General features: G+C 44.0%; 1 protein-coding gene across 2 annotated transcripts; it reads right to left on the minus strand.

Annotated features, from left to right (window-relative positions):
• Positions 1-509: 509 nt before the first annotated feature.
• On the minus strand, positions 510-10,536 carry LOC114352244 (uncharacterized protein DDB_G0284459-like). Of its 2 annotated transcripts, XM_028303764.1 has the most exons (9): positions 10,452-10,536; positions 9,018-9,107; positions 7,542-7,663; positions 6,116-6,229; positions 3,231-3,481; positions 2,049-2,189; positions 1,479-1,647; positions 1,194-1,272; positions 510-629 (listed from the first exon to the last, which is right to left on the minus strand). In XM_028303764.1, the coding sequence occupies exons 1-9, from the start codon at positions 10,531-10,533 to the stop codon at positions 517-519; spliced, it is 1,161 nt and encodes a 386-aa protein (XP_028159565.1). In that variant the 5' UTR covers positions 10,534-10,536; the 3' UTR covers positions 510-516. The 2 variants fall into 2 exon arrangements, with proteins under 2 accessions (XP_028159565.1, XP_028159566.1); XM_028303765.1 differs by lacking the exons at positions 9,018-9,107; positions 10,452-10,536 and adding an exon at positions 8,242-8,258.
• Positions 10,537-12,161: the final 1,625 nt, after the last annotated feature.

A 12,161-nucleotide genomic window follows, 5' to 3' on the forward strand; every position in this document is an offset into this window, starting at 1 on the left:
GTCGTGATTGTCCTGTCGATTAGGTACCTCAGGAGGGGTAGTCGCGCGTGTTTTGTTTTCGATGCAAACTCGCGGAGATGAACAGGCCTGCCCCTACTAAGGTCGAGTGCTTAACTTGAGTCCGTGCCTGTCTATACCTCAGTCGGTATGGGAGGGGTGAGATTGACATAAATGACGTGACAGAGCATACAAATATGAAGCACATTTGAAGTCTCTCAGTCGTTAGCCGTCACAAAAACACTCCCGTGTCGCTTCCATACCTCAAGCGCTGAGTCAGAGCGCTAGACTTATACAACAATATAAGCTATAGTCTGGTCCGTGAGCACGTAGAATTTTGTCCAATGACCCCAAGGTACCCATCCTTATTGCTCGCGCGTAATTATGTTGCTATCGCGCTCGCACACTCACTGCGGGTGCCAGTCGCACAGTCGCGACAGCAATATAATTACGCGCGAGCGATAAGGATGGGTAGCTAGGGGTCATTGGACAAAATTCTACGTGCTCACGGACCGGGCTTTAGCACAATAACTCACCAGCTCGGAAAGGCGCGCAGTGCGGCGGCGGCATGCGTGGCAGCTGCGTCCAACCGGCGCCCGGGCCCGCGGGCCCGCCTGGCCCGTTGTCTGATTCTGAAAAGAATTTAAGGTTAAGCGGTTGTCGCGAGACGATTGGTTCATTCGTTAGTTCGATTCAAAAGACGTCCACTTCATTTTACACTTAACTTTCATTCTGATCTTGAAAATAAAGTTGGTTTTCTAGGCAAGAAAAGGTAATAAAATTTATTTATTTATGAATAGAACGATAAACATGATAGATATAAATTTTAGAGCATTGCTGGCTTAGAGGGAATTTGCACGAGGGATTGGCCGATACCAAATCGTTTTGAGAGCATTTTCATACATGTTCATACTGAGTAACAGCCCAAGTAAACTAGCTGTAGGCTGTGGGGAGCCTTTTGGCTACAAAAAATGACATAAAACCACTCACCGTCATCCATAAGCGGCGGCGCCATATCGTGCCTCATCGGCGGTCTATCCAACAGCGGAGGACGGTCATTCCTTTCATCCTCCCTGTCATCCCTTCCTTCCCTTCCATCTTGGAAGTCGTCCCGAGGAGCGGGCTTGCCGTTGGCCATCTCCCATAGTGGTTCCTGGGAGTCTTATGGCTACAAAAAATGTCATTAAAGCCCTTACCATCATCCATAAGCGGCGGCGCCATATCGTGCCTCATCGGCGGTCTATCCAACAGCGGAGGACGGTCGTTCCTCCCATCCTCCCTGTCATCCCTTCCCTCCCTTTCATCTTGGAAGTCGTCCCGGGGAGCGAGCTTACCATTAGCCATCTCTCACAGTCGCTCCTGGGAGTCTTATGGCTACAAAAAATGACATAAAACCACTCACCGTCATCCATAAGCGGCGGCGCCATATCGTGCCTCATCGGCGGTCTATCCAACAGCGGAGGACGGTCGCTCCTCCCATCCTCCCTGTCATCCCTTCCCTCCCTTCCATCTTGGAAGTCGTCCCGGGGCTTGTCGTCCCTGGGAGCGGGCTTGCCGTTGGCCATCTCCCATAGTCGCTCCTGAAGGGACTTTTCGCCAGTCTGTTCGGGGTTGCCGGGAATGCGAGGGGACTTCTCTCGGCTGCGGTCTCTGTGAGAATAAAAGTGGTTAGAGTATGTTCAGTAAAATGTTAGTTATGTAAACTATATAGTTACTGTATCCGCGCATTTGAATGGCACAGTATTAGTGGGTGGGTAGGAATAATGATTTACAAAAGCTACACTCATGCGCCTAAAATAAATAATCAAAACGGTGGCGAAAAACAATGTAGGTAATTTAAAATACATTTTACAGTGAAATATTTTTCTCTTTTATTGTCTAAGTTGCAAAATGTGCTGTACCATACTATGAACAGCCCCCCTAGACAAGTTGCACTTTTTGATCGAATCCGTCATAGCTCCGTACAAAAAAAAGGCTCCGACCATTTTTCGACTGGTTTGCGATTAAAATGAACATTTTGTCTAGGCGCACAGCATTGAAAATATACTCACCCGTTGTTATTATCTCGAGCGCCGAACCGGTCCCTGTCGGGTCTTTCCCGGTCGCGGTCCCTGTCGCGGTCGCGGCGGTCCCGGTTGCCGCGGTCTCCCCGCTCGCGGTCTCTTCTTTCGTCCCGCTCTCCCCCGCGTTCCCTGCGCAATAATACAATGTTTACTATACTGCCAATTCTAGCATTTAAAGAACAAACAACGACACTTCAACTTGGACACTGGAATCTTATGAAAGTCGATAATAATGATGTGCTTTAGATTAGCTGTTCAAGAAAACAAGAGTGTAATTTCAACTACCCGGAGACTGGGAATTTGTAATATTATACGAAACAGACACCATTCATTACGAATTCTGGATAAGGTTTATTCATCATCATCATCATTTCAGCCATAGGACGTCCACTGCTGAACATAGGCCTCCCCTAATGCTTTCCACGTTGATCGATTGGTAGCAGCCTGCGTCCAGCGCTTCCCTGCTACCTTTACGTGGCCTCTCACTATAGGCCTTATACAGAAGCTCAAAGTCGCACAGCGTGCTATGGAGAGGGCTATGCTTGGTGTTTCTTTGCGAGATCGAATCAGAAATGAGGAAATCCGTAAACGAACTAAAGTTGCTGACATAGCCCGACGGATTAGCAAGCTGAAGTGGCAATGGGCAGGGCACATAGTACGCAGAACTGACGGCCGATGGGGCAGCAAGGTTCTGGAATGGAGGCCGCGTACCGGAAAACGCAGCGTGGGACGTCCACCTACACCTACATCGTAAGGTTTATTAGGACAAATAATTTGATTAATAATGAGTCTAAATAAATAAAGATCTTATAAACTTTTACGAAGTACAGACGACAGCACATCGGACTACAAATTGTTGTTGCATAATAACACTTATTGCAAACAAAGTAAGATGCTACATGCGGAAAACGCAGCGTGCGACGTCCACCCACAAGGTGCATCTAAATAAATAAATGTAAGCAGGAAAGCGCTGGTTCAGGCCGCTACCAACCGGGTGATATGGAAATTATTGGGGGAGGCCTATGTTCAGCAGTGGACGTCCTGTGGCTGAATTGGCTGAAATGATGAAGATGCTACAGAGTTTAGCTCGATGGGTCGTCGTCAGTACCTACATAAAAAATTCTAAATCGACATCCTAATTAGAAAATAAGACACAATCATTAAACTCACCTATCCCGATCCCGTCCTCGATCTCTGCCACCACGCTCTCTATCCCTGTCCCTCCTGTCCCGCCCGCCGTCCCTCCTGTCCCTGTCCCTGTCCCGATCCCTGCGGTCGCGGTCGTTCTTGCGGTCGTCGTCCTGCTTGTCGTCCGGCGGCGGCTGGGACGCGTTGAAGGGCGGCGGCTCGGACAGGTTGAAGCCGGGTGGCGGTTCGGACGCGTTGAACACTGGAGGTGGCTTGGACAGAAGCGCTTGTAGCTGGTGGGGCAAGATTTTATTTGTGAGTAGTTGGAAATAAAATATATTTTATTAAATCATTATTTTATCAAAATGGCTTAGTGTGAACGGAGCCTTAATCCAAACAAGATGAAAAGCTTAAGTAAATAAATATTAAAATAAACAGCTTCATCGAAAAGCCGTATTGAGCAGTACAGGGATGGCGAAACAATGGCATGCCACTAATCACAAAATTCACTATGAAACAAAATACATTGCAAATAATGTGTTATGTGTCAAATAAAGTTTTTCTTATTCTTATGTTTGAATGAGGCTACCGAATTTGGTCTTATCAGTTAGTGCCGCTTTAGAGCAAGGTCCTGTCGCTCGCCAGTGGCGAGACTTGTACTATACTATACCCCTCATTGATAGCATTAAGGTTCGGACAAACCAACGCGTGCAGCGATGGCGATGGCGATGGCGACCACTGCGCGTGCAAAAGTTGTTTCACACTGCCGCGACCTCGATGGCGATCACTGCGCGTGCAGGTTGTCACTGTCACCACAACTGTCACGCATATTGTCAATCACGCCTATTCGGCAAAATGGAAACTGAATTATTAATTGTTTGGAACTTTTGATGCAATTGAGACAGTGGAAACACTTTTTCTCTCAAGTTTATTCAGGCCATTGAAGTAATCATTAGGTATAACTCAATGATTCAGGCGGCCTTTTTAATCTAAGGGCGGCCATATATTATAGAATGAGACAGGATCACATGCGGTATAGGTAGTAGGTATTGGTTACTCATAACCAAGCTATATTTCTGGCTTCGTTTGTAGTCCCTAGAGCCCTAAGGCCTCAGCCTCGAACTTAGCGGGCAGCGGGGCGGGAGCGGCGGCGGCGCTGGAGCGTGGCGGGCAACGCAGACCCGTTCTCGAAACAAGCGGGCAGCTCGCGCGGCGCTTTAGCGGCGAAGTGTTGTGTTCGGGGTTGTGTTGTCGAGATATTTTCATTTTTGGTGCAACAGTCATCTTGACATTTACTTTTTTTAAGGCAAAGGAAATTACAATATGCACCCAAACCACAGAGTACATATAGTCCAAATATCTTTTTTGTCTTAAATAATAACCCAAAAATACAAAAAGACATCAGTTTTGATCAACTAGGTGTTTCTAGTGGCACTAAATTAATGACTGAGACGTTTGATGACTTTCATTAGGTTTTTATTTATGGCATACTTAGAATTGCTCTAGGGCCTTTGAGAAAGCTGCAGACATGTACATTCTCAATTATTTTGTTCTGCAGATAATATCCCAATTTTATTTATGAAGTTGAAGCAGCAGGTTTTCGAGAACACTAGAATAATTTGTTTATTACATAACAATAAATTCTGATATTGATTCTTTATTCTAAAACACATGTTTGTTATGTATGTTATGAATAATTCATTTTTAATCGTGTAAAAACTTTTTAACAGATCCTACTTACTATTTATTACATCGATTTTAAAAAACAGAAACGTCATAGTGACAAATGTCGCGATGATCGCTGATCGCTGCGTGCAGACGCTGCATAGATCGCCGCGACCAATGACAGGACGCGTTGATGTGAACACATCGCTACAAATTCATACGCGCTGTCTGGTCGCCATCGGCATCGTCATCGTGCACGCCGGCTGCACGCGTTGGTCTGGTCTAACCTTTAGGTGTTATTGGAGGGCACGTCTACGAAGTACGACTACATCAAATATTTTTTTAGAAAAGTGGCACGTCGATACTTAAAGGTTCACCATTCCTGGAGTAGTGTACATACAGGGTGGAAACGATAAGTGATCTCACGCGATTATTTCTAAACTATACAAGATATCGAAAAACTGGTTACTGATCCTGAAAGTGCTTCACGAGTTCTTTCCAACGGTATAAGTAATAGGTTACAGAATTAACTGGATCTATCCGAAAATTCAATGTTTTCAGCCTCCATACTAAATGTATGCCAGCCACACAATATTAGAAGAGTAATTTTTTTTTAATAAATAATAAACACTTAATAGGTATGTACTCGTAAATTGCATTCTTATTTAAAATTATTCATGGAAAACATTGATTTTAGGCTTTACTTGCTATAATATTATCAAGAAATGAGTGCCATGACTGTGGTTACTACCACTACTACTAAATGTATGGAAGCTGGAAACATTGAATTTTCGGATAGATCCAGTTTATTTTGTAACTTATTATTGGTACCGTTGGATAGAGCTCCTGAAGCACTTTCAGGATCAGTAACAAGTTTTTGGATATCTTGCATAGTTTTTAATATTATGTGGTTTTACTAAATGTATGGAAGCTGGAAACATTGAATTTTCGGATAGATCCAGTTTATTTTGTAACCTATTATTGATACCGTTGGATAGAGCTCGTGAAGCACTTTCAGGATCAGTAACCAGTTTTTGGATATCTTGTATAGTTTTTAATATTATGTGGTTTTACTAAATGTATGGAAGCTGGAAACATTGAATTTTCGGATAGATCCAGTTTATTTTGTAACCTATTATTGATACCGTTGGATAGAGCTCGTGAAGCACTTTCAGGATGAGTAACAAGTTTTTGGATATCTAGTATAGTTTCGAAATAATCCAATGAGATCACTTATCGTTTCCACCCTGTATATTCGTTACCTGGTCGGAGAGTAGCGGCGGCGCGGCGGGCGCGTCGGCCGGCTCCTCGCTGTCCAGCTCCATTGCGTCGTCCGCGTGAGACACCTCGGCCCGAAGCTGTTGGGCTTGCTGTTGCTGGAATAATAAACATATTTTACTATTTATTTCTTATCCTATTAGTACGAGAGGGGACCGTAAACCCTACGTCATTTGATACTAAGTTAAGCTCCATGGCACACGTTCAGAAAAGTTGTGCTAACAATTAATTGATAAACTCCCATTTGGCCGAAAGTGAGCTTATCTTGTATCAAATGACGTAGGGTTTCTTACGGTCGAAATAAATCAATTTTAGTAGTAAATAAGCTCAAGGTATTATTAGTTCAGAGACATATTGTTGTGATAAAATAAAATTGTTTGCCTTGGCTTTAAGTTACGGTTCATTCCGTCTTCCGTCAGTCTCTGTAGTTAGTGCTCTACTACAGACCCAGAAGCCCCGGGTTTAATTCCCACAGGGGGCAGATTTTTCTGTCGGAGTTGGTTGGTGGTAGGGCTTGTTATAAGTTCGCGAGACTAGCTACCACCGTCTGACCTTAATGAGGGCTATCGTTTTAGCGCTCACCAGTTAACGCCACTGTAGAGTAAGGGCCTGTCACTTGCTAGTAGCGAAGACAGTGGCACCAACTGGTGAGCGCTAAAGTGGTAGGAGGACTATCGCATTTGCACTCATCAAGATGGCGCCACTGTAGAGTAAGGTCCTGTCAATCGCCAGGGGTACCAACTGTTAAGTATAAAAACGATAGCCCTCATTACATACATTTTGATATGTCAGCGCCGACGATTAGCGAGCGGTCAGCGCGATTCTAAAACCAGCCTTACGATGTCATCGGTCATTGTGGGTGGACGTCCTACCACAGAATAATAATAAGTACTACGTACGGAAGTTTGACTTCGCGGAGGTATTTAAAAAATGTATGCTCAATGTCATTAACAATATGGTGTAATTTAGCCTGTCTCAAGAGTCAAGCACCATTTTGTTGACAAACGTCAGTGATCGGCACTGCGCCGAAGCTATAGGGCTGACTTCGGTAAAATGATGTGACGTGAGGTGCCAAACTGCGGAAAATGGCGGAAGAAATACATGATTTAGCATTAATTATTATGAATAATATTAACTACTTATTTACCTCTCAGTGTCTTGAGGCAACTTAAAAAAAGTACATTCTGTGTTTTTATTATTATTTAGGCAGTTAAATACTGCACAGTATTTAGTACACCAGTTTCTTTATTTTCTTCCATCATACACAAGAATATGCGTGAGTCAATGTTCGCTCGTATATGTGGGCCATCGTGCGTGTTTTGTTATCGATGTAAACTCGCGGAGATGAACAGGCCTGATCCTACGTTCATAGCAAACTATTCTCTATTCCAACTACACAAAGTTGGTTACCTGGTGCGCGGGCGGCGTGTGCGGCGGGTGCGCGTGGTGCGCGTGGTGCGCCGGGTGCAAGTGCGGCAGCGCCACCAGCCCGCCCACGCCCAGCAGCCCGCCCAGGAACCCGCCCACCATACCTAGGGGATAATACAACGTTAATAAGGGCTACATTTGCGTACCTCAGGAATACGTATTTATGCGCTCCAAGAAAACGCCCACCATGCGGCTGGGGATACACAAGGGACATAAAAGCGAATGGTCACTGACTGACTCACTCACTCATCACGAAATCTCAGAAACTACAAGTGCTGGGGTTCCTTTTACAACGTAAGTGCTCACTAAGATGGTATTTAGACTGGTTTAATAATAATCTAAAAAAAACACATTCTTAAAATCACAAGCTGAAGTCTATGCCTGACATATTGAATTTCGGAATAAGAACTGCAGTTATTTTCATTGATAAATTCACAAATCCTATTAGTTCTCATTTTTTATAAAAGTTCAACCAAAATCAAATTAAAATAAATTATGCTTGACATAGAATCAAGTCATGGAATTAGAATCCAATTGATATAGCGATACGGTACACAACACAGGTATAGGGCTGCGATATGGACTGCGGTTCAACGAATCACAGGCTAGATTTATCTTGACCTAGAACTTAGATTTGGATTATGAACTCTATTGCTATAGCGATACGGTAGTGCACACGTACCGGGCTGCGGCATGGACTGCGGCTATTTTAGTTAACAATATAACACCAAAAATATGACCAGTTTTTTTGTAAAACCAAAATCAATCAAAGCAATATGAACTCTAATTTCATAGCGATAGGATACACAACACGTACCGGGCTGCGGCATGGACTGCGGCTATTTTATTTAACAATATAACACCAAAAATATGACCAGTTTTTTTTGTTAAACCAAAATCAATCAAGGAATATGAACTCTAATATCATAGCGATATGGTAGTGCACACGTACCGGTGACTGCGGCTATTTTAGTTAACAATATAACCAGTTTTTTTTGTAAAACCAAAATCAATCAAAGGAATATGAACTCTAATATCATAGCGATACGGTAGTGCACACGTACCGGGCTGCGGCATGGACTGCGGCTATTTTAGTTATCAAGTAATATAACACCAAAAATATGACCAGTTTTTTTTTGTTAAACCAAAATCAATCAAGGAATATGAACTCTAATATCATAGCGATACGGTAGTGCACACGTACCGGCGACTGCGGCTATTTTAGTTCACAACATAACACCAAAAATATGACCAGTTTTTTTTGTAAAACCAAAATCAATCAAAGGAATATGAACTCTAATATCATAGCGATAGGATACACAACACGTACCGGGCTGCGGCATGGACTGAGGCTATTTTAGTTAACAATATAACACCAAAAATATGACCAGTTTTTTGTTAAACCAAAATCAATCAAAGGAATATGAACTCTAATATCATAGGATACACAACACGTACCGGGCTGCGGCATGGACTGCGGCGGCATGCCGGGCGGGAAGCGCAGCATGGCCGCGCCCGCGGGCGGCAGACCCGCTTCGTTTTGCAGCCCTGGGGGGGTACATAGTGATGTTAATGTTATACACCACTAAATTTTAATCACCGAAAAAAGAAATTCTGGGTAATGAGTTATTGATACTGATCCCATTTGTGCAAAAAAAAAAGTAAAATAAAGTGACTCAAAATATCCTCCTAAAATTGGTAATTTATTGACACACGCGTCGCTAGCACTATTTACGTACGATAATGTAACACTTATTAGAATTCAAAATGGTCTAAGTTAGGTAAGTATGTAATAATAACACTGGAAGCGTGGTCAAGGCGTGAGCGAGACAGATAGATCGATGCAACGTGCGAGCGCGTACGACTACTCTAGCGAACAGCGGAGTGACCCAGCTGTGACGCGTAAAATACGGACTAAAGAAAATTTAATAAAAAAATTAACTTTATGAAAAACATTTCTTTTTCTTTAAATTTTTCACACGTTTCTACATAACCTGTTAAATTTTTTTCGGTGATAAAAATTTAGTGGTGTATTTCACCGGGACACCATGGCGGCGCAACCAACAAAATGTATACAGCTTTGCGCAACCAAACGGATACCAGGTGAGTAACTCTTTATAGAGCTGTATACATTTTGTTGGTAGCGGCGACTGGTTGCGCCGCCATGGTGTCCCGGTGAAATATAGCCCTTATAGCGGCACAGAAACTTAAGAAAGAAAAAAAATTTAATTCGAACCTAAAATTAACACACACGGTTTGAATAAGTAAAAGGATTTGGAGTTGGAGAGAGCGGCAGTAATAGACGCCATGAACATTAAAATATTCAAATAACACAAATGTTAAGATGCATAGCTTGCTTAAGCAAAATTAAATGTGTCTAAAGCCCGTATTCACAAACGATGCTTATGTAAATCAGCAAATCGAACGCACAGCGTTGCTGTGATTGGTTCGTGTGTCAACCTGTGCGTCCGCGTGCACTGTGAGACCTCATAGTAATGTTTGTGAATACGGACGTAAGATCCGATGGGCACACAATCCAGTGTTGGGCATTGAGGCAATGTTATTGTTCTTATCTATAATCTTGTTGGTGATCTTTTTAAAATGTATGTGACTTTGTTGGTGTACCTAATAAATCTATACTAATATTATAAATGCGAAAGCAACTCTGTCTGTTTCTCTTTCACGCCTAAACCACTGAACCGATTTTGATGAAATTTGGCATAGAGATAGTTTGAGTCCCGGAAAAGGATATAGGATAGTTTTTATCCCGGTTTTTGAAACAGGGACGCGCGCGATAAAGTTTTTCTGTGACAGACAGAATTCCACGCGGGCAAAGCCGCGGGCGGAAAGCTAGTAAATAAATAAAATAAAGTAGATGATATAATCACTGACCTGGCACTCCGGTGGGCAGGCCCGGTGGCCGGATGCCGGCGGGCAGGCCTGGGGGTAGTCCCGGCGGCAGCCCACCCGGCATACTGCGGGGAGAACAACAATAATCATCAAACAATGTCACTTCAAATGTAATAGTAGTTTTGATGGCAATTATTCATTCGTGTAAAGAAAAGCTTCGTCACTAAGCGAATAATATTCGGTTCACCAAAGCCGTAAAACTTATATTTAAAAAAAAAATGTATATATATTCATTCGGTGTCGACGAGTGTCACTACTTGAAACTACGTAAACGGCGGCGTTAGGAAGTGTTCCAGCGAATTTAATAAGGAATCCGAGAGTTGAGGCTCTCAATACAAGCAAAGATTTGTATGTATATGCGCTGACATCTTGCGTAGTCGGACTGGCAAGTGTTTTCTGTCTCGCTCGCACTGGATTTTCAACCACCGAGACGAGGCGGGGAGGGGTGAATGCGTTGCGTGCGTTTTTTTTTTGCGTTGAGCTGCTATTCTGGTTCTGTGAAGTCCAAGTTTAATACGACTGTCGCGGCGTCCAGCCTGCATGGTCAAAGACATAGACTAGGACTGGCTGAAGATTAACGAGACGACGTTTTTCTTTTACATTGTTTGACATTTGACAGTCGACGAACAATGGACGGCAATTTTATCATGAAATTGTGAATTTTATTTAATATTGGTTTTAGACAATAAACCAGTCCGACGAAGCCTTGACTTTTTCTTAAACCGCCACGACGACGACGGTTCTACTTACTAGTGAACACACCTCACTCACCCTTGGTGGCAGCCACTGAGGCAGCGTGTCTTCATCCACAGCGCCGCCGTCTTCCAGCGCGTCTAGGGATAACGCATTGAGAGCCCAGCGGGCCTGCAGCGCGCTCCATGGTAGATAGGACACGCCACAAGGTCTGCTTCCCAGTAGTCCTTCCACATCCCACTTACTACAGGACTATTCCCACCTCATGTTCCCACCGCTGCAACACCTATGTAGCCAGGATCTACAGCTTGACCGCCAATAAAAACCCAACCATTGAAGGTCAAGTTATCCTACCGACTAATGAACACACCTCACTCACCCTTGGTGGCAGCCACTGCGGCAACGTATCTTCATCAACAGCGCCGCCGTCTTCCAACGCGTCTAGAGATAACGCATTGAGAGCCCAGCGGGTCTGCAGCGCGCTCCATGGAAGATAAGACACACCCAGAGAAGGTAAGACACGCCCAAGGAAGGTAAGACACGCCCAGGTCTGCTTCCCAATAGTCTTACCACATCCTACCTAATGAACACACCTCACTCACCCTCGGTGGCAAGCATTTTGTTTTCATAGGGGTAACTTAAAAATTAGGGATTGATGGTGAAAACGGGAATAAGTCCTTCCACATCCTACCTAATGAACACACCTCACTCACCCTTGGTGGCAGCCACTGCGGCAACGTATCTTCATTCACAGCGCCGCCGTTTCCAACGCGTCTAGAGATAACGCATTGAGAGCCCAGCGGGCCTGCAGCGCGCTCCATGGTAGATAGGACACGCCAAAGGAAGGTAAGACATGCCCAAGGAAGGTAAGACACGCCCAAGTAAGATAAGACACACCCAGAGAAGGTAAGACACGCCCAAGGAAGGTAAGACACGCCCAGGTCTGCTTCCCAATAGTCCTTCAACATCCTACCTAGTGAACATACCTCACTCACTCTT

The sequence above is a fragment of the Ostrinia furnacalis genome, unplaced genomic scaffold (assembly GCF_004193835.3).
Source record: "Ostrinia furnacalis isolate ACB-3 unplaced genomic scaffold, ASM419383v2 OfSCF1287, whole genome shotgun sequence".
Taxonomy (NCBI): Eukaryota; Metazoa; Arthropoda; class Insecta; order Lepidoptera; family Crambidae; genus Ostrinia; species Ostrinia furnacalis.